Raw genomic sequence first — 27,774 nt, 5'->3', positions numbered from 1 at the left:
TATATCAAAAGCAAAAATAATGTGGGCCAACGTCTTATTAACTCTCTAAGATGATCGTCTTGTAAAAAATAATTTTTTATTGCTTTTGCTAAAAAATGACTTTTAAAAAATCCTTCGATATTTTCAGATAGAATTACATTTCCGTTCAATGCTACATATATTTCTATCTTCAGCTCTTAAGTATAATTAATTTGCATAGATCTCGAATTCATTCCAAATTTAATTTTAAAGTAAATGTTGCATTTGCAACATTCGAGAATTAATAAAAGAAGTAGAGTAAAATAAACAGCGTATTTTTCAGACGTATATTATTTTAAATATTCCCTATGTGTAAACAACAGGAAAAAAAAAGAAAGGATAAACATATTCGGCATACATTATATGTTTAATAAACATATAATGTATGCTGAATATTAGAGTATTTAGAAAAAAATATATTCTGTCAAAGTTCAAATAACGTTAGATAAGCGATTATCTGTTTAAACACGAGATTTGCTTATGTCAAAACTAAATAATTTATCAAGTAATTAAATGATTGATTGTTGTTTTAAATGTTATAGATCGATAGAAAATCGAAATATAACAAAATTCAATAAAAACTAATTAAATAGTTAAAAGTAATATAGTATAGATAACATGACACCAAACTTGCGCGAAAGAAGAATCGATTATAGATTCGTAGAAGGATCGATTCATCGTTAAAACTTGAGCGGCAGAAGTGGGTCGCACCACTTGTATGGATCTCAATATTCGAGCCAGCGGCTTTGTATATCTGTTCATAGTTTTTAGTATTTTTACTAAGCTTCTGAGAGACTTCTTACTAAAGGGTCCAAGGGATTAATCGAGATTAACAGCGAGGGCAATTGAAAATTCAACGAGCGGACGAAGCATTCCAGTGCTCGTTCCGCACGAGAGATCGCAGGACGAAAAGTTACTTCGGGGTAGGGCTAATCCATAGAGATTCTATGCCATTGTTCCCAGTGACCCGCATTTACATATCGTATTGCACGTACAACGCCAACTCTGAACAGAATGTAGACAGAACGTAAGGGAGTAAGCTTTACACTGCACTCGCGATAACAGAAATTATCGAGGAATTCGCTGATCCTTGAACTTAATACTTTTAAAACAGAAACTATAATGTTGGACCTATTTATTGTATAATATATGGAATGAAATTCTGTAGAAATATTAAAAAATTTAGATACAGATTTAAAAATAATTTTATTGGATCAAAATAATTTTGTAGGACACTCAAACAGATTACTAGAATGTCAAAATTTTTTGCAACGTTACTCATCGTATTGTACTTGAACATTCTACATAAATTATTTTGATGGTTCAAAATTACACTTGTACATCTGCGATGAAATATTATATTTAATAATTTTACGTATTTTTGTATTTTTGTTAATGTATTTTGCCTTTAATGTATATATATATATAAACACAAGACCATTTTTTTAAATTTGGCTCTCACATAACAATTTTAAGAAAAATGGCATGAAAAAGGTAAAAAACGACAATTTTAGTGGTTATCATGACGTTGCAGCAAACGAAATATAGAAAAAAATTTGTTATCGATATTACAAACGTCATATAAATCCTCAAAATTGTCTTTTTTTCTTTTTAATGTTATTTTTTTCAAAATTGTGATAAGATGAAGCAATTAATAAACAGCATCATATTCAGTACTTAAAAATTATAAGAAACAATTAAATTTGTTCAGGCAATGATCCCAAAATATTAATTCGCAAGCTAGTGTTATTTTCAAATCTATGTATACCTAGTTATAGATGGCAAAACCATCTACGTGCAATTAAATCATTGCTATACTAAACCAGGCGTATGAATTGAATATGCAAAATTTGTATATTATAAAATAATTAGGAAAGCGTATTTCTCTTGAATCTTGAATTACAACCAAATTCATTAAGCTATTATTCATTAAGCTATAATTCATCGGCTATTTTAACAAAATTACGTACGAATGAAATCAATTTCTCAGAATTTAACAGTGAAATTTGATACAATGATGAATATATTCAGTTCTGCAACCAAATGGTTACTACATTTATAGGGTCGGCGGATTAAAGTTATAAAGGACATTTAAATCTTTCCACGTGGAGTCTTTGTTCACATATTGGATATTAAATAGACAGTTAAATAAATCAGCATGCAAGTGATATTATCGAGAAAAGCCCGTGCTGAAGTTATTATTATTTCCATCATATGATTTTACTAGAGGAAACAGTATACGGTATTTCTTCCTTCATTAGTCCGCTTATCCACGATCATTGATATTTATCTTTGAATCCGCTTCTCTTTCTCTCTCTCTCTCTCTCTCTCTCTCTCTCTCTCTCTCTCTCTCTCTCTCTCTCTCTGTAAAATCACGTGCGCGTGCAAAAGCTGAGAAATCCAAGTGGGCAAGAATAGCCGCAATCATCATGAGCGAGCGGAAATTTTCCGCTGCAGGTGTGCAATAAAGATGCAATGCGAAACGACTTGCATGTGCCAAAATCACATTTGGAGCTGTGCGAAAAATAATGGAAAAAGAAGACACATTATTCGACGATTCAATTAATGGCGAACTGATTACGACGCTTCGTTTTCACGCGCCATCAACGTCGTAGATCGATTAATTCGTTGGTCGCATCGATCAACACGTAAAGCAATTAAGAGATTCCTCCGTGTCGCGATGTCGTTCGATCTTTGTCAATTTACGAGATTCTATCCCGCGATTTCTATCACGCAATTTCACGGGGAAAATCTCCTTTAGGATTTTTTACTAATCCTGTGAAATATGTTTCTAGTTTCAGGTTTCTAGTTTAAGAAACGATTAATCATTTTCTTCTCTTTCTCACGATACTTCGAGAGAGAAATTATTATAGAAGAGGAATTATTATGGAGGAGAGATCTCCAAGCGTTATGCAATTTAGATTGATGTTTCTTCAGCATGCAATTTCTTCGTGCTTAATTGATTCAGCTGCTTTTTCTGCGATATATTTTAAGCAGTGATTAACGTATCAGCGCGACTCATCGATCATTTCTACAAACATTTCACGAATATCATTTAAACAGACTTATATCTATATAGAGTTGAATCTATTTAAAAAACGTCTATTTCCTCTTAAGGGTTACGCGTCTATTACACCGTATTTCACACTGCATTATGCGGAATTTGCATTGTACGTTAAATATGCGAGAGCGTAATAATAACCGCATTCTCTTAGAATTATCTAATCGTTAGCTTCAGGATTACGTTATTATCGCGCGTCACCGACCAGTAAGCTACATAAAAAAAGGGGAAAAAGAATGAAAAAATTACAGCATCGATACACAAATGCCTTTCGGATTTGCGTCAATATTTATTAATACCTTCACCGTATTTGCTTATTATAATAAATTAGTGAACTTTGGACGATATTATCAACTACGGACGGATTTCCAACGAAATTAATTTTAATAAATAAATAAATGATTAAAGCCAATAAATTGTACGACGCGATATATATGTGCCCTTTAGACCTGAGTAAATATCGCCATTATTCTCGCTTATAATAAATTAATGCACAAACTTTCGATGTAATCTACATAAGACAGATGTATGATAGATTAAGATGGGTTTAAGGCAAAATTGCCTTCCCTCTCTAGAGAATAAATGACTTTATTGAAATAAAAGGGGAAAAAAACGAGCATAGGTACTTGCCTTCGATGATCACCTCCTTCTTCGCTAGAATCAAGGGAATCGCGCCGGAAGCACTCATGATGTCTGCTGCAGCTCACGTAGATTGTACTTCACACGCGTGCACACGCACAACGAGAGAACGACAATACTATAGCAATGACATCCACAGTCTTCTCAGTCTCGGTGCGCGGGATCGATTTATCGAATGACAGTTTCTATTTTTGTGCCGATGCGGATTTCGCGCGCGAAAAAAGGTGGAAAAAGGGAATCTCGTTCGAAGAATAAGACTTGCTCTTTTAACGAAAAAAAGTTGCCAGTAAACTCGCAGCGGTAGATATTCGATAATCCGCGAAAAAATTGTTCAGATTGGATTGGACGCGCGGTTAATTCTGAAAGCATTTTAGTGTCTCAATGATTCAGTAGAAAGTGTAACAAAAAAATTCTGTATGATAAGCTTTGTCAACAGAAGAGACAAAGATTACAGAGAAATTACAAATTTTGAAGAAAGTGACAGACACACTAAAAAAAATGTTTTCATTAATTAGAATTGATAATCAAGAAAACCAACAGAAATGTCATTCTGATAAGACCAAACAGAATTTCTGCTTAAATGATAACTAAAAATTCCCACCATGTTTAATCCCACCATGTCCAAAATGCTACTCTTATTGATACGTTTTGTTGGTATGATTAAATTCTTGGTTATCAATTCTAATTAAAATGTTTTTCTCAGCGTTATCATTTTTTTAAACTTGTAATTTCTTTGCAATCTCTCTCTCTCTCTCTCTCTCTCTCTCTCTCTCTCTCTCCTGTTGGCATAGTTCATACATAATAAAAATATTTTGCTACGACAACATTGTATGATTAATTTCAATTACGTTTATATTTTCTTTTAAACAAATATAGTATTATTTAGTATTATTTATGAAATGTAATTATAAATTTATTGGCAATTATGGCAATAATGACTATATAATACCTAATACACAAATTAGAAGAACTAAATTAATTATGTGGCGAGATTTGCGGTTAATGGAAAATATATTGAAAGATCACGGACGTTGTTTCTTATAGAATATCTAAAAATGTAAATAAGACTTCGATCGATCGTTACTAAATTGGCTTTCAATTCACTAATGCTTCATGGATACAACTAAGCGCTAATGGCCCGACGTTTTGTTTCTTGCAACATTAATAAATACGCCGCAAAGCTTGAAAAGTCAGATCAAAGTGACAATTCATGTGGGAAAATAAAGAACTTTATGCGGGATAAAAAAATACCTAAAAAGAAAACTAGATACAATCACGGAATAAAAACAAAAAAGCAGTCAATAAAAATAGTAAGAAAAACTAACAAAATTAATCGGTTAAAATAAACCAGATACATGGTTATGTGTTACGCTTATGGACTGCTATTCATTCGTTCAATTTTTATCTTTTACCGTTTTATCTGCTTGATTAGAAGAGCGTGATACCGGTTTACGTTGCATCCGTTGTGAGCGATGCAACATCACAGGTAGGAGAGAAATAAAAAAAGTGTTAACGCATTTCTCTGCTATTTCTATTACACGTCAGCGGTCGATAAAACGTAACGCTCATCCAGCATCTATCACGTCATGTAAACAGACACTCACGAACAACAAGTGTTTGACATCGTCGTGATTTCCGACTTGGAAACACAAGAAAGTCGTCCGACTTAATTAACGGCGATTGTAACTCGCGATGAGATCGCAAGATAAATGAAAGTATCGCGTAAAGTATCGCGTGTCATTAGATGCTAAACTTTATCAGATATTTTCACGAATCCTTAAGTTCCTTCACCCGCGTAATGGAGTGATATTCCCTTTTAAACACCTCGCATCACGGACGAAAATAAAATTTTCCTTAATCGAGGTACTTCGTGCGATTTTTCGAATTAATTAATTTATATACGTGAGACATTCTGATATGTTTCATCGCCACGCGAAATTTACAATGCTGTGCGCATAATATCACGCTATGAAACTGCTATTACAAGACCGCATGCGATATAAATCGTATAGACAAAGTCAATGTCGAAGGTTATTTCGATTAATGCTGATCGTTATGTTTCATTCGTTTACACGGTACATCGATCCCACATGTGACATTGCGCATTAACGTACAAACGATCTTTCACATGTGCGCCTTCTATTTTTCTCTGTCTTGCCTCTAGATTTCCGAACGAGGTCGAAGGGAAAAACGTTGAATCGAAAAAGTCTCCTGCTACTGAAAATTGACAGCGACACACCTCCCTCTCGGATGATAAATGATAGATAAAACGATCCATGAGTTCGAAAAGACCGAAAGCAGGACCGTTTTGCCGTCACGCGGTGAATTATGATCCCCGGAGAAATGTGTCTCATCGTTGTTTGCAGAAATACTGCACGATCCCATTAACATAAAGTGATAATAATATTCGTAATTCAACTTGTATGGACAAGATCGATAAATATTACAATCAGTACAAATGACAATGACGGTGAAAGCAATAAAGGAAAAAAGTAATAATGATGAAAATAAATTGCACAACGGAGAAGTAATATCTTTAGCAATAATATCGAAAGTATGGGCAGTGATAATGAATGCAACGGTTAAAGAAATGAAGACACAAGACAATATTCGTGGAAAAATTAATAAATTTTAATACAATCGCACATGCAACAAGTCTAGCACATCGCATTGTGTTACATTTGTTAAGTCGTAACTACTAACGATTGCCGATCGGAATGCGACTGTCATTGGTGATTACTTTTCAATCAATCAAAGCAAAGCAGTCACCAATTTGCTTTGACTGATTGAAAAGTAATCGCCAAGCATAATCACAATCCAATAGACAGATGCTAGTGTGATTACGGCTTTATGAACGTAACATCTACGAAGATGAATCGCTACGATATAAATGAATTATCCCGAGTCGTGATTAATTAACCGAACAAAACGTGAGCTAATGTGCATTCCTTCTATTTTCGTTGATCTCACTGATATCATTGATCTCAGCGCTCGTCAATTTGTATCAAGAAAATTTAAATAACTCTATAGATTATTATATTTTCGTATATTGTCTTCCTTTCTTTCCTCTCAATGATTGCTCTCAATGATTGCTGTTTAAAAATTTATTTATCAATTCATCTTCAAATATGCTTTACTCAGAATATTAATATTCATCAATTCTGTATCTAAAAATCTTTACAATTAATCATTTTTAGTGTTTTTCGTTTTCATTAACAAATAAAATGCATCTTTTATCATTATTAGTACACTATTTCTGGATCAAGATAATCAGTTTTAAAACTTTGATAATAATATTATCTTTAATAATAATTTTAATAATACTATTATTCTCTCTCGAGAACACAAAGATAATTGTTTTTATTTATTAATATAATATCCCATCACTTGCCGCATATAATTCTCTTGCGACTACATAAAATAAGATTAGTGCAATCCACGTATTTTTTTCATTCTTTTTAACGTGACATTAATTGTAAATGTATTACAATTCTTTTATTCTGCCTTAAAATTTTAATTGCTGCGCTTTTAAAAGATTCATTTTATATACTTAATTAGTTAATACTTTGAGTAACAATGTTTCTCTTAAAATAATTAAAAAATTCAGGATCTTTTTGCGTTTCTTAAAAAACTATACGCGCTAGAGTTCTAGATCATCTTCCTGTCACAACCGATCTTTCCCGTAAAAAAGTTTATGGACTCATCTAATGGCGGTATTCGAGACTTCCAAAACTTCTTTTCAAGATCTACAAACAGATCATCCATCGAGGATCCTGGAAAGGCGGCCTAGTTACACCCGGATAGAATGGGAATGGATCGATGAAGCAGCTGCCTTTTCTGCTATCGATGTCACGTGATCTTCCAAGGATCAGTTTGACTTTGATTGGATCGCGTTTGATTTAAATAGTTTCAATTTAAATAGTTGCTCTTTCAAAAATATCCAAGGTGAAATTTACGAAACTTTTGTCGCATGATGTTCTCGCGAATATTACAATGTAGATTTTCAGAATACTTTTCAAGCTAAAAGTTACAAAAGTTACAAGAATCGTGATGTTATTTTTATCATATCGTTCAAGAATTTTTACGGACATAATTACACGAAAAAATTGCTCTATCTTAAATTGAAATCACTAGCAGATTTTTTTATATAAAAGTGATATTATAATCTATCACTCATATCTATTATTATATCTACATAATTCAACATCGATATTAAAATTTATCATGAAGACGTGTCGATAATCCTGATGAGAAAGAAAATCGTTGTAAAAAGGCATTAAATTAGAATTCGTTTATTTCAAGTAATTTGCTCTGTAAAAAGCCATTAACAATGATGTAAAAATCGATTGATATATAATGTAGAACATTATATGTGTGAGTGCCTTCTTACGATCAAATACACACTGAAAATACAAAATGATGTAAAAAAACCAATATATTTTTCACAATTTTCGTGTTTTTTTATTAGGTGTTGGAATTAATTCGTAGCGTTTTTAATGAAAGAATGTTATTTATTTCACATGAGCATTAAAAAATACATTAATGAAAGTACTTCCCATCACTTGTAAAACGCTACGAATTAATTCCAACACCTAATAATTTTTTCATTTTTTTTTTCATTTAATTTCATTCGCTTTTTTATAATTTATTCTAATATTTTTTATGCTATTAATGTTTCTTCTGCTTTTCATGTAACATGTAAAATGTATTTACTTTCAGAATTAACTGTTTTTTTTCTATATTTTTATAAGGATATAATAGAATTTATACATAATACATATTTATATACATCGTAAATATATTTTTTAGTCCATGAAAAATGTTTTAAGTTTATTAAAGGCTATCTCTTCGACACTTACATCATTTTGTATTCCAGTTTACAGTTTCTTTCCTCACAGGATGTTCGACTCACCAGTAACATTTCTTCAATGGATTTTTTTCAGAGAACAGAATCAAGGAGCCACTTGCGCGTCACGGGAAAAACCGAAGACATTAGTATCATTTTTCAAAGTCGTATTCTGAGTTCTCGCGATCAGTTCAAACGAACGAGCAAACGTACCCTCTTCTTCCCTCACCGTCGCCGTCGTCGATGCTTTACACTCTACACGACGATCTATGTCCGACCACAACCAACGTAGATCACTTACGATCGATCTGGAATGTCGCCCTCGGGCGAGACACTGTGAGACCGTTCCGGACGACCCGGCGGGAAAGACGGAAATAGAAAGAGACGGAGAGACAGAGAGAGGGACCAAGACAATGTAGTACTATAGACAAGAGAAACAGAGGAGGTGTTACCTCTCTCGTAAGAATGTCAAGTCGCGCGACGACAATGAGGATCGTACGAACAATGAGGATCAGGATAAACTATCGGAGCAACGGGAGACGACGCGACAGCCAGGATCGACACACGCACAAGTGGTTTTTCGCGTTTCGCGTCGGGTGTCTCGGGGGTTGGCCTCTGCCCCACTCACCTGGTAGCCGTGTAGGGTGCGCACCTACTACTACCCGACTAGAGATAGGCTACCCACCCGCCAGGCGACCGACCCATCCGCTCACCACCTAACCGCCACCCACTCCGCCACTCCACTGCTCGACTCGCTAACGACGAGTTAGGAGCTCTCTCTCTCCAACCGTAGATATGTTATGTACACATACCTATACGTATGTGTGTATGTTTGTGGGTATATTGACTATCGTACGCGTACGTGCCAGATGCGGCCTGTGGGTTGTTAACGCGTTCCGCTGTCATTTGGCAAGGCAAACCATCATCGTTTCGCCAAATCCGATCGGGATGGCTCACCTGTTAACCACCGGAAACTCGAGGTTACGTTTTTAGTGATACCGGAGGAAAAATGGTTTTAACGATAGTAGCAGTTCATCAGCCAGAGAAAAGAGAAGTAACCGCGATAACGATTATCTTTTTTCACGTCTATTATACGGCGAAATATATATACGGATTATCCTGATGTAGGATATTCATTTATCAGCGAGTTTTGTGCAAAGGGGACGCGCCTTCTTGAAAACTAAAATAGTTTTATTCATCATTTTAAAGATAATAAGATAACAAGATAAACATATACCTATACTTTTGAAGTTCTTAATAAAGAGACTGTCAATGAATTAAAATATGCTATTGGCCTTTAAAAATTCAAATATACACTCAGAAAAAAACATAGTGGTAGCAACTATAGTGATAACTATTTTATATTAACTACGTAAAATTAATAAACATATGGTTAAATAAGCTATTTTATAGTTACAATAACTATAAAAAACTTTATTCAACTGTATACATTAATTCTGTAAAACTTGTATTCTAGTTCTATATGTAGTGACTTGTTACCTATATAGTTGCCATTACAATTGGTTCACTCGTACTGGATACAGAAACGCTTGCCACGTGGCAAGAACGCGATAACCAATGAACATGTTAGGAGTTGTAAGTTTATTGGTCGTGTCACATTTTGCTGTCTGGTCTGGACGCTTCCGCGTCTAGTGTGCAGAAATCATACGTCTTTTTCTCTGAAAATATATAGAGTAACATGTGGACATAACTTCGGAAATAAATTCAGGAAAATAACACAAAAAACTCATACAAACATTTGATCTATTAATATCAATCTATTAATACTATTATTAACTATGTATTAGTAAGACGAAAATATGTGGAAGTGCTACGCAAATTCAGTATGTAACAAGAATTAATAAAGTACAAAAATGTCTGTAAGTGTTGGAAACAAGATCAGATAGATCAATCTTTAATCTTCCTTTGTAAAGATATGCTCACATGTTATGAAATACCCTATATTATAATTCACGTAATATCAGCGTAAAAATATTATTAAATACCATAAGATACATGGTGCTTTCATCATAGTTGATGTTTCTTGAATATTATATTACTATCTAATTAATTATCTTCGAAAGGAAATATTATTTTAAAACGAAATTGTAATAAAATTAATGAAACATTAATGGAACATCAACAGATTCGTCCTAAAGGGAGTGGAATTCAATATCTCGACGCAAGTGCGGCATTCCCTCCGAGGAATATATATATGTCGGTCTCGGCATGTGTGACATATATGTACCCGTTGTGCATACATCGCAGGTCACAGTCCTTAGGACTCTTAATTTAAAAGAGAAATGGAAGAAGGAGAGGGTTATCGCACTACCGTATCCGTACCCAGCTGCTGATTGTAACCTAGGTTTCCTTTCACTTAACGACGTCTGTATCCTGCGCGAAGATTGCGACCTGCACTCGCCGCCATTAATGGGTTGCCCCGCAGGACTCCGCTCGTCTGATCGCAATCATACCTGTTCCACTTCGTAATCGAACTTCGTGCGCCAAACGACCAGTTTGACAGGCGCAAGTAACAACCAAAGTGTTCTCCCTCTCGGGAATATCAGAAATTGCAGAAGTAATATTCGCATTTCTCAATTTAGAATCAATACAGACTTATTTCTGTGTCTGTTTATTGTTTCGAGGTACAGGTGCGCCAAACTGCATTCAATTTAACCGAGCATTTCAATTTCAATTTTCAAATGAGAAAAGATCGATTTATCTGAATCTAATACACGTGCAAGAAATGTCAAGTTTACTTCTACAATTGACGTAACATCTACATAAACGACAGAAATATTTATCAGCGTAAAAACAACTGTGACATTTCGATTCAATTTGATTGTAAACTGATAAAAGCAAAAGTACGAAAGTAACAACCGTTATAAATTAATTAATATCGGCAGACCGATAATTTGAATCGCGTGGTCTCCGTCGAGCTTCCGATAATTTCATACGTTCGTTTAATTTATAGCTATTCTTCGCGTTACCGCTGCTTGATAGAATTGGTAATACGCGATTGATATAACTCAAAATTAACGACAAAATTCAATTAATATAAAGTATTCTCGTGATTTTTTTTCTAGCGCGCTCGTTTACATCAATTCTTTATTTTCGTCTAGTCGAAACTTTCATCTATGAAATTATCTCTTATACGAGGGCAAGGTGAAAAGTTCTCGGCCTAGAAGTTGAAAGAATAAGTTTTTTACTTTAAAAATACATTTATTTGTAGCAGTATCATCTATGGGTTAGGCCGAGAACTTTTCACCTTGCCCTCGTATATACTCTCTTAACGAAACATAATTTTTCTAAACAATATATCATAAGATAACAATGTAATTACACAATAAGTAAAATAAAGTCTTTATTAATCCAATCTGGATCTTAATGCTTCAAATTTAAATTAACTGAATATATATATATATAAAACTTTTAATTAAGTCTTAAATAATATTTCGAGATGTGAAATTTATATATGTATAATATAAAGCATTGATAAAAAAAATATAATTACTTCAATCAATAATTTTTTATCCAAATACATAAACCTATTTAGATAGTCTGCGTAAAACTCTTTCATAATTTTTTTATTATTTTGAAATATGTATTATATGATACACTATCAAATTCGTAATGTCAAATTATATACAATTTAAGTTATTTTTAATCATTTCTACAGGTCAATACAGCTCCTACTCATTATGTTTAATTTAACCAATTTAACTAAAAAAAAATGTATTAAATTTGATTCAAATTTAATTTATTATTTACTAACATGAGTGTATACGTTAATGTGACGCTATTTACTTTAAAAATAACTACAAAAATGAATTGATTTACATTTTAACATGAAAGTTAAAAATAACAAAATATTTAACTCAAGGGAGTGAGTGCTCATTGCTTCTTTGATATCTAACGGTGTACATCTTTAAACCTAACTGAGGTATAATAATATCACAAATTAAATTACCGAAGAATTTAATTATATAATAATGTTGATGCTAATAAGTATCCAAAAAGCTATAAATAATTTAATACATTTTCTACATATTATGCTCGCATATTATATGAAGTGTTATAAGAGAGAAACTGCAGATCATTTAAATTATACTCGGAATTAACAAACATCTGATTTGGATTTAATTAATATTGACAGATATTGATAATCAACATTGGGAATTAATTTTAATAATTAATATCATACGCAAAGGACAAGCTTTGCGGAATATTGATCCCTGCTAATATGAAATTAATTTACTCTCGTGTTTTGACGCACTAATAGATGTGACTCGAAAGGGAGTAATTTTTTGACTTCCGTTCAAAAAAAGAAATTGGCTCTATATGGTGTCACGCGATCAAGACTAAGGTTTTTTGAAAGACTCTCGACCGTTTTACGAGACTCAAATCTCGGCGCTCTCGACGAGGGAAGAAAAACGTAGGTGGATCGCATGCCAGCCGCCAGTTAACAATCGAGGCCTCTTTGCATTTACGAATAAAACTGCGAGAGCAGGCGTGCAGTAAGGTCACAGACAATGAACCTCGTTTCCAGTTCAGGGTCTGACTTGGTCGAAGATGACGACAACGACGTCATGATGGGCCACTAACGTCACGTCCCTCATGACCCTGCGATCGGAAAGGAAGACGATCGATTGCGGCGAGATTAATCGCACGATTATACTTCGTCATTTATCTCGCGTACTATATACGTCCCACGTGTCGGTTTTGCTGTATACACTGAAAAAAATGGTTGCAATTACCACAATCTAACTATAATTTGCAGCCATTTTTTATGCCAACTATGTATTTGTTTGGTAGAACTATAAATATAATTATTGTTACTGACATTAGAGTAGTAATATAATGGTACAAAGATGTTAGCAAAAAAATTTACTACATTAAAAATTAAAGTCTTTTTAAAAAAGCATTATATGTGCTAAATGCATTTACTTTATATGGTATCATCATTATTAGATATTGATTATAGCTTATCAATGAAACATGCTTTGCACAAGATTTTTAACCAGAATTTTAAATAAGAACTTCCAAATCTTCAAATGCTGCTTCAAAATAAATATTCGTTATTCTCGAAGCTTTACCTTTATGACTGACTACATATTTTCAATTAGAAATATCCAAAAATTAGGAAGGTTAATTATTGTAAAAATTTTGTAAAAAAAACATGAAAAGTTGTAATCAATAATTATCTAAATATAGGCCATATTAAATAAATACATTTTGTAAGTCAAGTAGTACTTTTAAAATATGTAACTTTGATTTTTAATATATATACAATCGGCTTTTTCAAAGAATTGCTGACGATACTCTTGTGCCACTAACTGTAGGAAACTAAAAATGAAGCTCTTAATTACAATTATTTTACCATGCAATTATAATTAAAAATATCAAACATTTTCACTCAGTATATTTAGTCCTAAGTCTCTCTTGACCAATGTGAATAAATTTCTTATTCAAATCTTTGAACTTTCCTATTGGGAATAGAAAAATCCTTAAGTTTCTTAAGGACTTAGATCCGATTTTGGTCGCAAGGAAAAATTTATAACAGAATTCAATTAAGTTCTTTCGAACTAGACGAAGAGAGTTTAAAAGTTCGTGATGTTCAAGAGTCGACAAATCGTTAGTTTTTCATACTCGGAATCGACTTGTATATACATGTGCATGTAATAACAATTTATACACATAAACATTATCGTATTAAAAATTTACTCTTCTACTATAAATTCTATCCTAAATAAATAATAGATAATAAGAGAAAATAGGCTTTCAGAAATACCACACAAACCACACAAACAGTAAACCATCAAACAAGTAAATCTGATAATAAATCGCGCAGAAATAAATGCCGTCGCGTGACATGTCGCGCAGAATTAACTGCAGTTGTCGGATTTGAATATTGCATCGCGCTCGCAAGAATCACGTTTGGTTCACGCCTACGGATTTTCGAGCGATAACATAAGAGACCTCGTCGCGTCAAACCTCACGAAGGTCTAGGATAGAAATTGCGTGTCGTAATTCAGTTAACCGGCCGAGGCCTACATTCGTAAACGCGAGAGATCGTCTACACCCCGCATTCAAATAAGGTCGAAGACAATGAACTTCGTCCGTTACCTTCGAGCTACATGAGCGAGACAAGATAACAGCGAATCACTTACTACTGTTCATGATCGAAAAAGTAACAATAATTGGAAATATCCCTCGTCCTTGCTTTGTGCACGATATTCCGAGAGACATGCAAAAAGTAGAAAATACAGACCGAATTAATATTACAGGCGCTAACACCTCGACATTTTCACTTTATTACTTTTATTTTTTCAAATCATTCTAATATCGCTAATAGGTTTTGCTTTAGATACATATTATATAATAGGTGTGTGTGTGTGTGTGTGTGTGTGTGTGTGTGTGTGTGTGTGTGTGTGTGTGTGTGTGTGTGTACACAAGAGATATGAATCATTGAGAGAGAGAGAGAGAGAGAGAGAGAGAACAAGAAAAAAGAACTTAGCAAAGACTTAGCACTTTAGAATCTGTATTTTCTGAATTTTTCGCTTTATTTTAAGCTGCAATATAATTATCTATTTTAGCAAACTACCCTACAAACTATTCTTACTCTACAGATTTTTCTCTTTATTATGATATAATTTCAAGAGAATTTTTTAAATCTTAAAATTTTAGGATTAGTATTCACGTACGTGCTGACAGTGTTAATTGGATTAATTCGCGCGGCATCTATTTACATAAGAAAACGTGATTAAATGCATTTTACATATCACATCTAATAACGTAAACGGATTAAAAAACTAATAAGAGTTCCGTTCTGTGAGTTTTTTCATAAAACTTAAAAAAATCGGGCACAGCTGGGCAAAGCACAATAAACCAACAAGAAGAAACAAAGTGAAAGCAATGAAAAGGAAACAAGACGCGGGAAAGAAATCGTGTATGTCATACAGTTTCGTTTATTTTTCTTCTGGAAATAAAATCTGAAGAATAAAAATATTTTATCTTGCAACAGGATATTAAACATCGAAAAAACTCAAGTATCATCTCATGGTAAACGCACTTGCGTACATTATTGAAAAACCTCTCTTTTATACGAAGAAAAACGTGCAATATGCAATATGCAATTATTAATCTCGTGGTTGTGAGTTTTCTTAAAAAATAAGCGATTTTCCGAACGATGGAATTATTCTTCTCGAAATCACGTTTCTTCGTTTGATTTTTTTCATTATAGAAAGTCACGGGTATATATTAAATTTTACAAAATGACAAACAACTCCACACGATTCTAAGTAAGAGAGCAAACAAACGTTTTAGAATTACACATCTATTTATTTATGGTAGCTTTTATTTTTGTTGTACACACATTCGATAGTTTTGCAATATGTAGTGCAACATTTATTGTCACATAGTGTTGTAATATATAGTACAACATTTATTGTCATATTAGATATTAAAGGAGCAATAGTAATCCAATTTCTTAAGTTAAACAACATTTTGTTATTTTTAACTTCTATGCGTGTTAAAATATAAATTAATCCATTACTGGTTAGTTTCAACATAAACAACATATTACACTTAACACACACACTTAGTAAATAACAAATAAAATTTAAATCAAATTGAATAAATTTTTTAAGTTAAATTGTTTAACTCCATTATTTTAATTAAATTAAGGACATATTGTAAAAGAAGCAGTGGCGATCTACAGAAATAATTACAAATAATTCAAACTGGATATAATTCGATATTACAAATTTAACAGTGCATTTCTATGTAATGATATCGCGTTTGTTATAATGTTATGTAAAAACGATTATGTTATAATTAATTAAAAAATAATTATATTAATTCCTATTATAAAATAATTATAATAATTTCTTTCATACAAAATTTTCAATTAGTATTATAAACATTATATCGAGGATCGAAATCAATGCTATTCTTATCCATGACTGCAATTTCACGAGAATTAGTATTCCTTTAATCTTTCGAAAGCGATTCGAAAACGAACGATTGTAATTAATTGTCGAATATACATGTACCACATCGTTTCAATGAAACGATGCGCGTGCACAATAATGAAACTCATCGATCAGTTAAACCAGTAACAAATTCGCATTGTTATGGCTTAGTGCTAAAACATTGAGGGTTTCACTCGGAATTATCTGTCGAACTAAGCCTATTATCGAATTAACTGTATCAAATCTCATGGAAATCGAATGCATTCGATGGTACAATTTAGAGAGATGCATCGGATGATGTTTGTTATTTCACATATTCCCGTAGAATATACAACGTTTCAAAATATGTCATGAAATGCATTTGATTGTATGATTTGGAGAGAGATCCACATCGTGGATCATGTTTGCCATTTTGCATGTACGAAAAAGATTTCAAAATGTCATTACTATAATAAACACGCATGGCTGAACTCATTTACATGTGAATCGTAATTCACAGAAATACAGCAGGGGAAAGTTATATTCAGACATGTGTTATGTTATTACTTTTCAATTGGTTTTTCTATTTTTTCAAATCATTTATTCTTCCGTAATAATTAATTAATCTTACTTTTATTCTTTTTTTATTCACGTTTATCACGCAATTTCATAACTTCACGTGTTCAACAAAATTATTCTTATCTTTATTACTTTTGCATATTTATTTAAGTTGGTTAAGGCACTTAATTAATACGATTAAATTTTCATCACGTCTAACTATTCGATCCTCTTAAAGATATTTTCTTGCAAACATCTATTATGAGAAACTTATCGTATCACGATCGCGCGGAATTTATGATCATGACATATTTATCAAGGAATAGCATGAAATATCACTTTCTTAGTTCAATAGTGCCATATGGTAACAATATAAAAAAACATAATTTTTTAATTATTATTAGGTGTTGGAATTAATTCGTAGCGTTTTACAAGTGATGGGAAGTACTTTCATTAATGTATTTTTTAATGCTCATGTGAAATAAATAACATTCTTTCATTAAAAAACGCTACGAATTAATTCCAACACCTAATATAATTTATGTTAAGTAAACATTATCTTATTAAACTAACTTAATTTCAGAAAAAAAATCTTCCAAATTGCCAAAAATTCAAAAAAGGTGATTTAAAAAAAATTTTTAAAGTCACAACTCAAAAAGAATGACTTTTAAGGATTGTGAAAATGACAAAAATAACATTTATTAAGAATATATTCTTTCTGCGGCAATTATTTGATTAAAATTAATAATTTTTTATCAAGTTATCAAAATAGTTCTTCCTCTTTTCTGGAAAATTTAATTTTATGAAGTTGTATTGCTTTTAAAATAAGAGAACGATATGCGTTGTGCGAGACCTATTTAAGATAAATCTGTAGTATCGTAATCGTTTAGTCCAAGCAAACAAGACTGCGACAATCAGTGGATTATATAGCGTCAACCTTGACTGTGCAGCTATTATAAAGTGCAATAATCATTCGTACCATACGTTCACAAATACGTAATTAAAACGACAAGTTGTCGCTAATTACGTTTTCTTAAACAGGTTATGCGATTCGTATTGCATGACAACGAATAATTTTTTCCTCGTTTACATTCTTGTTCATTTCTATTTTTCCATGTTTTTCTGTATATCCTTCAGGCATAATTACATTTTAAACGTGTGTTCGTCTAGACTGTACCTACATAATTCATTTTTTTTTTTTACTTTACAACTGATATTAATGCTATTTTTTTTTATTTTAAATTCTTGAAATTCATGTATTTTATTTGTATAATTTATAAAGTTATTTATATAAAGTTTTAAAATTAAATAAAATATATATACCAATAGTAAAATTTAATTTTAATCTTTATAAGATTTCAAAATTATATAATATTAACGCATTTATAACAAAATTGTATAACTGAATAGGAATTATATATCTTTTAACTTTTATCTTTTAACCTAAGACTATAATTAAAATAACTGTTATTAAAATTCTCTCTCTCTCTCTCTCTCTCTCTCTCTCTCTCTTTCTCTCTCTTTCATTGTTATCAATGTTATCAATGTTAAAAAATTGTGTGTTACATTTCAGCACATATCGTATCGCACTTTTCTTCTTTAGCAAACTTTATGCTCAATATGTCATGACGCCTACTATACATTTTATATACTCGCCGATTTTCGTTGCATCGCTTCAATCGACTTCCGGTGGGCGCAATACAGAGCCCGGTTCTGACCCGAATCGTCGATTGTTGTTCGGCCGCGAGCAATAAATTCGCGAGTGTGTAGAGGCGAAACGGGGACTGTCTCCTCGACCTAGTTCGAAGCAGCGCCGATTACACGCACGGGTTTTATAAGTGTTTCGCGTCGGGAGGCGCACTTTTCCGAGCACGTATTTTTTTTTTTTTTTTACGATGCGAACGAGGAGACGACACGTCGACTTATGCCGAATTAGCAACGTTATCTTTTTGTGAACCATCGTTGCTTAACAGCTTCGATAGGTAGAGGAACGTGAGACACGCGATTGGATATGTAAGAACAATTAGACCTTCCCATTTACATGATAAAAATTACAAAATAACCAGCAAATTATCACCATTTTAAGCATTATTGCAGTTCACCTTGGAGACGTTTATATTATTCTATACTTCTCTTTTAAGACATTTTTTCTACGTGTTTAATGTACAATACTATTATGATTACGTAGAATTATTAAACAGTAAAATTGAGAATATGGTCTGCTTTGAAATATACTCTCAAGAAGCGATTAATTGTATCTAACTGTAATTAATTGTTCTAACTGTATTACTTTGTCCTAAGTTATCATTATAAAGTAATCAACAAATTTTCATCTTTTTAAGCATTATTACAGTTCACCTTAGAAATACCTGTATTATTCTATACAGTTCTTTTAAGATATTTTTACTACATTTAATATACAATACTATTATGGTTATGTATCATTAAACAAAAAAATTAAGAATATATAGTTCGTACTGAAATATACTCTCAAGCGATTAATTTGTATCCTAATTGTATTACTTTGCTTTTCCCTTGAATTATTAAGTTCGTTCATAGGCAACGAATATCCGGATCTATTTTCTGTCGACGTATGTTTTTGAAATTAAAATATGCAACTGATATATCTTCTAATTAAAATGACTGTCTATCTTATTTTTGTTCATCTTCATGCAATTTTTAGAACAGTCTTTCAAAGATCCGAATAATTGAAGCCTTTCTTCGCATTCGTACGCTTATTGCACGTAAAACTTTAATACGATTATTGTTAAATGCTGCAGATTACTTACACGCGCTTGTAGATATCGGTACCAGATGTTCCAACTGCGTACCATTCAGCTGCTGGTCTGTAAACAAAAAAAATAAATATACTGTTAATTAATTACTTACGAAGAACATAGCATCTCTAATAAAAGCTACTAACAATCGGTATTGAATTTTAATTCCTGAATATTTTATTTCTTAAAGAAAAACAAAACTTGGATTCATTATCGTTTATTAATATTTCATCAATATTTATTATATAACATTATTATTCATTAGTTTTAGAAATTCAATTCACAATAATACAAATTAATTATTGAGAGTATAGACATTATTTTTAATAGAAACATTCAATAGTATTCGAGATACATTAATTTGTAATTATAATTTTCTGCTCCGACAGAATTGGAATTTCCCACATGTACATATATTTCATTATAATTATTGAATATATATTATTATTATTGTTATCAATGATATAATAATGTCTTATAACTATATTTGTCAATAATGCGATATTACATCAAGTTTCTTTACACTACGCGTTTAGTAAACAACTATCCAACTTCAATCTTTATATTTAGAAATCAATGTGACTCCATTAATTTTCATGTCAAAAGAGAGTCACGATGTGATTAATAAATTCAACGCTTCCTTCGTTAAGTGATCTAACATATCCCAACGTGGGGTATATAAAATTTTTTTTTAAGACGAATAAAAATTTCACCCGATAAGTAAAGATAAAAAAAAGATATAAAAAAATATCTTCTCTATTAAATTTATTTTCGGATATAATTCAAAATTTCAATAAACTATATAACTAATAAAACAACTAAATAATCTCATTGAAATATTTGTGTTTGAGCTACCATTGGTGTGGATTACAAGTTTTATTTCCTCTTTCTAAATTAATTGTAAGTTTCTTCCACTTACGCCTATTTTTATTAAATTTAAGATAATACAACTAACATTTAAGTTAGTACGTTATCAATTTAACTCACTTCGCTAAAAATACTGTCTTCTTATATTATATATCTTTCTATATCCTCTGATAAAAGACTAACACGAGAGTCTGAAATATATGTCGAGTCGATGACAACTTTCGGCTCGCCTTGACACTTTTCAAGAAAACATGGAACGGATACAACTTTATTTTGACGTTTTTCTTGTAACTCAGACGTTAAACTCAAATAAAAACATGTGTGTTGACGTTTTCACGTTTTGCAAATTTAATTTGATAAATTATTTCCACATATGTATATATTCCGTGTATTTTTCTAAGAGAAATAATTTTGGAACCCTTTCGTAAAATCATGTTTTATATTTATATTTCTATTATTACTCTAAAAGAATGTAAGCTATTATTTCTAATAAATATATAAATATATAATATCGAATTATTCATTCAATATATATAATTCATTTAATTTGATTTATTTTAAGATGGATTTGTGTATTTAATGCACATATATAATAAGTTTCCTAACAAAACTTCTTGATGTCAGATTTTCTTTCTCCTCTCTCTTTCTCTTTTTCAGAAATCTCAAAAAAATCATGCATTAACGCGTAAACCCGATTGTAAACACATTTTAAACACGGGTCGAAGAAGGTGAAGTTGAAATTGGATTATTCTGGCATCGGCAATGCCAATATTTATTTTGCCATGGAACACTGTAGGCAGAAATAGAGAATACGTAGCAGAATTAGAGGATATTGGATGAGCGCAATGATTAAATGATACACACGATAATGCACATACGACACGGTAAATATTTAGTTTGCGAATCACGTCGATATACTGTTGAAAACGTTTTTAACCGTATAATGCAATAATTGTCGTTAATCAAACACATAACAAAAATAATTTTTTTGCACAATACTATTACTTTTTAGATATTTTTTAGATGTATATAATTATATAATAACAAGTAATTGTAACATATTATAACATTTAAAAAATATAATTTAAATTGAAACATAAAAGGGAAAGAATGAGATTTGAAATTCATCTTTTTCAAGTTTTTCTAAGTTTACCGATAATAGACGAACCGATAAGACCACTTATCGCAATTCTACTGCGTTTCTTAGTCGGAGCAGATGAAATCAGAGACGCGATGCAAATCCTTTCGACGCGCTTAATTCGCGAAAGCTGCATCGCTCCGCAATGAAATCGAGGGTTTGATCTCACCAGTTGGTTTCATGCACCGACGCTTCTTGATGAACATAAAATGTCACATATTAAGTACAGCGCAAACAACGTGGGCAAACAACATCAGTCCTGTAATCTTGACAATCAAAGGGACGACGTTCGTTCCCGACGAATGATGTTCAGGATGGCTGCATCTCGTGGATGATCCTCACGAACGAAAGAACCTCTCGCTTCCTTCTCATAAATAAAGCACCTTGTAATCTAACTCATATCAAGGCCGAGGACTCACACATCGCGCATGTGAGGGGATGCACAGACATTGAAATTATTTTTTTAAAAAATATTATTTCTACCGAGCGCAAAATGCATCTACCGAAGCGAAAATACGTTCGAACCAAAACGATAATTCCTCGGAAAGCACTACTTCGCGTTATCTTTAAAAATAATAGGAGTTTATAAACTCTTAAACGCGTGTCGTATTCTCGATCATATTTTGCTCAATTGTAAATGTAGTTTCAAACATACGTTACTTATAATCTGGAAGATTTTTAAATCTTGTAACAATATGTACTTTGTATACACTGAGAGAAAAGTATTTGGTATTCGTGATACTATAATTGCACGGTAAAATAATTATGGTTTTATCGTTATAGTTATATTAACATATAGTTATATTAATAGTGCTTTAATAGTGTTTTATCGTTATAGTTATTAGGTGTTGGAATTAATTCGTAGCGTTTTTAATGAAAGAATGTTATTTATTTCACATGAGCATTAAAAAATACATTAATGAAAGTACTTCCCATCACTTGTAAAACGCTACGAATTAATTCCAACACCTAATATATTAACATTTTATAGTTAATAACGTAATCACTATAATATTAATTACATTTATAATTCTATATACAAAAAATATATATAATTGGTAACAAAAATGACTATAATTATTATAATAACTATATTTATACTAACATTACAGTAATAACAATTATAAAAAATGGAGCTGCTAACTATAATTATTTTACCATGCAATTATAGTCATAAAGTAATATTATAGTTTTTCCTCAAGATAAGTATATTTATACAAGTTTTCCTCGCTGTCTTATATATTTTACAACACATTACTTATATTTATACTGCATTTTATATTTTTCTTGCTATTATGTTTAATGTAAAAGAGAAGAGAAGATAAACCGTTAAATATATCTGTTTGTTCATCAAAATAGCGTATAAATGTAAAATGTCTTAATATACATTTGTTTGTTAACAAATACACGCTTTCCCCTGTAGCCTGTTAATAGCGACATAATATAGCCAAGGGATGTGCATTCTCTCAGAGCAGACGGATATAGACGACCATAATCGTGTCCGGTAAATGCAAGAGAGGGACAGAGCCGCCTACGATTAAAATATTTAATGTCAAAAGGCACTTACGTGTCGTTTCGCGGAATGATATCATGTGCGAGGACAGCGAGGAGGACAAAGTATTAAAGTCCAGCTTAAGAGCAAGCCGGTGGTGAGTACGCGTGCGTTGCATAATACATTTCTATCGGAGATAGAGTTTAAGGTGGGGTTCACAGGGGGTTTCATCGACCGATCCCGAGCTACGGGGTGGAGCTTAAACCAGACGACAACGTCAGCACCTTCTTTTCGCGAGAGACCTTCGTCCCTCTTATCTATGCCCCATTTAAAAATGTTTCAATTATCGCTTATTCAATGCTTACTGAAAGTACATCTTATATATTAGTCATCGAAGGCAAATTTTCCGATAAGAATCTGTCTTTTTTTAAGAAAATTCCATTTGCGAGCCTTTCTCTCTTTTATTTTCAATAACCACTATATATCTAATCTAAATTGAAATCGTACCAAGTTAAATGTAATCTACATGCAGAATATAATCGAGATACGTAGAACTGTGTTATTTGCATCAAAGTGACCAGAAAGTTATTGATTTTTTGATCCTGTGCATACAATTATGCCTTGACCTTCTTTATAAAATTTGCATTTTTAGAGAAAAAGTGAGAATTATTTTCACCATAAATAAGAGACCACCCTGTATATAATGGCTAGCTTTATCAAGGCCTTTGTTGATTGGAATCAGCGATACCAGAGCACTCTGCGCCCGATAAATCGCCGACATCGTATCGACTGTCGGAAGTCCGGAAAACCAGGAGACTGTTTCGAGTTTCGAGCCAGCAAATTTCGACCTCCGAGAAACCCTAATATTACCGTTGTTCCCTTCCGACATTTTACAATATTTTATGTAATTAGTAATTACATAAATTGTCAACATTCTTTCCGTTCAAAAAGCATACTGAAAAAAATGTCTTGTTGAGTTAATTAAAGTTCTGATCAAAAATGAACAAATCAAAATTTTCTAAATCTACCAGATTTTTAATGATAATCGAAATTTTGATAATCATTTTTCTTAGTACAGGATATTAAAAAAGAAATCAAATCTATCGTTAGTAATTATTAGTCCCCATCCAAATAGTGTGATCTAATACATATTAAATATAAATTAATTCCTAAAAACTCCTTAATGATACAAAATCCGCTTAACGGATTAATTATTATTAAAGTTGTTTTGTTAACCGTATTGGTTTGAACAAGAATTACCGTGCTTGATTTCTATTGCCCTGTTATATTCAATCATTTTCTAATACAGTAAAATAATCAAAATTAAAACGAAGAATATTAAGATTTCTAAGATAAAAGAAATCTTAAAATAATAATAAATTCTCTTTTTAAAAAATTTAATAAACAAAAAATTGATTAAAAGATTAAACTCTCAGAATTCCTCGAATATCTCTGCATGAAAAAATTTTCTTAGCGGTTTAATTTCGAAATTTTCTACAACAATAAACCGCGATTGCATAAGACGCATGTCTCACGTCAATAAGACTGACATCTTTCGCGTTTGAATGCATACAAAGACGCGATGCAGAGAGAAAGAGAAAGAGAGAACAGACATACACGCGTGCAATTCCCAAGTCTAATCATTATTTTATTATTGGACCAATTACAGCGTTATTGTTTCTACACGAGCGACGACGAGCCGGTTAAAGCTCTCGCGTCACTTTATAATTTCCCGACTACCAGTCATGTTTTCAGAATGATTCAATCGCTGGCTGAATTTTTTGTCTCCAATTCCGCCTGCCTGATACGCCGGATTACGGCGCTTTAACCCTTTAATCCCGACTGAATTCCTCATTGTCAGTCAGCCCCGCTGTAATTGTTGAAAATTGGAATGCTACTTTAGAGATAGAAATTTTTATTTTTTATGTGTTGACACGCTTGAGTAGAACTCCATAAAAGAAATAAAATTTATTTTTAATTTTTGCATACTTGCATGTATTAATAATCTTACGATCAATTATCAATTAAATTAAATTTATTTTTCTCTAATTTTCTATTCTTTATTCATTTTTAACATCTATATATCAATTTTGAAATTTGTTTAAATTAAAATATTCAAAAAAAAAAATCGTAGTTGCATGTGCACTCTAAAAAATATGGTGTGATTTAATACCATGCAATAATATTAACATCAATATAGTGTCTTTACTAATTCCACACTATAATATTAATATTAACATCAATGGAGAATTATATAGACACTGCAGTTAAAAAACCCATATTAATGCTTTCGCATGGGCAGATACTTTCGAAACTTATGCGCGTTTCGCGAGTTATAATATCTTCGTGTCCAAATCCATTATTAGAATGCCAACGTTTCGTGAACACTGCAGTTCACTTCATCAAAGCGAGGAGAAGTCTGATACCACACCCATACTTTTCAGAATGGTAATCGACAAAGAGACCGAGACAACGAGAATAAGCCCCCAGTTTCATTTACTTGCCACATAACAATGGATGCGCAGTCGTTAATTAAGCTTTCACAAAGTTCGTGACACGAACTTCATGCCAAAACTCGTGCCGCGTTTAATGTGTTAACATTGTATTTTTAGAATACCGCAGAATAAATGCTGTTGATTTCTATCTCTTTTCTTCTCTCTTTCACCAGCCTCGCCTATTGTGCATTGTGATGGGAATTCATGACGTATCACCCGGAATAAATGTCAATTGACACGCGGGTTCTCGTTCTCTCTCACAGCCACTGCCGCAGCGCGGCATTCTTTGCGTCGAAATGCGCTTCGCGTTCCATCAAAACGAGAAGATCCCGTCTCATGAATGAAAGACTGCCGCTTTTCGTGGGACGGAGGACATGTCGCGGAATTGGCTGTGAGATCAAACCAGTATGATCCGCTTAAAGCTGTTCCGCGCGCGTTACGTAAAAGTCGCGCGTTACAATCGACGGCGAGATGACTCTTCCTGCGCAATATCCGGATTTTGAGATCATTCTCACGTCTGAATCGCGGAAGGAAATATCGATATTCAATAAGGACATAGAAATTCTATGCGGAAGATATACAGATCCGGAATGTAGATTACAGCTTTCATATGCCTAGAGTATTCATATGCCTGTTTTGCAGATGTTGGGTTTCATTTGTGTTTTTCTCACACATGAGCGAACATGTCGCTTCCGTTGATGGAGGGAGCGAGTGTTTAGCATAATTTCGGTGAGTGTTTAGCAACGTTCCCCTCCTGGCAATGCGCCAAAATGGCGAAATGCCGGTATACACATGATATTGAATTTCATCGGCGACATATCGTTTCCTATGTGGAAATACACGTCTTTTATGGCACAAGTCATCTTGACATTTCTCGGTCTTACATATATTTCATGAAACAATGCTAGAAAATATGATTATTTTTCGAATACGTTGGTCGCATTTAGTTACTTTTTGGAGTTACTATCGTCTTTTAGCAAAAAAAATTTTTTTTATTGCAGCTAGTTTGTTACATTTGATACTATATTGAGATGCTAATTGAAATGCCAGTTCAATTTTCATTTCCCATAAAGTAATTTGAAGGCATTGAAGGGCTTAAAGCAATAATACTCTATATTTTGTAAAAACAAAGAATAAATATATTTTTCCAACTTTAATTGTAGAGTTTATTTTTTCCGTTTTTACAAAATGTGAGTTAAGTCATCTGTTGCAGTAAATCCTTTGATTCAATTAGCAAAAGCTAAATTTATTACATATACAGAGCGTCGTACGAAATATACCAATTTAGTTTGTACAATACATTTATTTTTAATAAAATTGATGCAGACATAGTTTAAAATTAATCACTAAAATCTGAAAATTAGATAATTAAATGACACTTCGTGCGACATACATTATTATTAAGAAAATTAGTAGATATTAGTATTATTTTATCTCATATCATTTATAAAATATATTCTCTATGTATATATAGTCTTATTACTTCCTCACGAAGAAGAAATCCATAAAATTTATTTTAGAAAAAATTAATTAAGATTCTCTCTCTCTCTCTCTCTCTCTTTCTATAATTGGAGTTCCCAAACCTATAAGATCATTTATACAATTGTATTACAATTAATTATAATATCAAAGTATATTATTCTATTCTGCTGAGAGTACTGTCTTCTATTGTTAATCTAATTTTTTAAATAAAAGCTTACAAGACATACGAGAATGTACATGAATATATATGCCATATTTATTGCTAACTGATGGTCAACATCTTACATTACCAAGAAAAAATAATTAAAAAAATATTTTCAAAAAAAATATAATTTAAATTTAAAATTCCAAAAATTTCGCATCTTCACAAAATTCTTGATTTTCAAGGGTAAAAAGAAATTCCCTGAAAATTCCAGGTTTTCCAGAATTTTCCAGATAGAACACCCCTC

General features: G+C 32.1%; 1 protein-coding gene and 1 long non-coding RNA gene across 8 annotated transcripts in view; one reads left to right on the top strand and one right to left on the bottom strand.

The window, feature by feature from the left end:
• kcc (solute carrier family 12 member kcc) overlaps positions 1 to 27,774 on the bottom strand; it is a 97,799-nt gene that overhangs the window by 62,196 nt on the left and 7,829 nt on the right. For 5 of the 7 annotated variants that reach the window (XR_015547809.1, XM_087414775.1, XM_011071000.2 and 2 more), the window contains exon 2: positions 19,864 to 19,920. Coding sequence is in view for 6 of the 7 variants with exons in the window: in XM_087414775.1 (XP_087270901.1) it covers positions 19,864 to 19,920 (57 nt within the window). In the remaining variant the exon portion in view is untranslated. Of the gene's footprint in view, positions 1 to 3,709; positions 4,078 to 8,777; positions 9,295 to 19,863; positions 19,921 to 27,774 lie in introns of those variants that run through there. The other 2 variants (XM_087414774.1, XM_087414773.1) reach the window with 2 other exon arrangements.
• Positions 9,425 to 11,898, top strand: LOC147907047 (uncharacterized). The gene is made up of 2 exons (XR_015547811.1): positions 9,425 to 9,618; positions 9,693 to 11,898. It is a non-coding gene; the product is annotated as an uncharacterized LOC147907047 (long non-coding RNA).

This window comes from Acromyrmex echinatior, chromosome 16 (genome assembly GCF_024713525.1).
Source record: "Acromyrmex echinatior isolate Ae372 chromosome 16, ASM2471352v2, whole genome shotgun sequence".
In the NCBI taxonomy this organism is placed as follows: domain Eukaryota; kingdom Metazoa; phylum Arthropoda; class Insecta; order Hymenoptera; family Formicidae; genus Acromyrmex; species Acromyrmex echinatior.
This window is presented reverse-complemented; position numbering and strand designations above follow the sequence as displayed.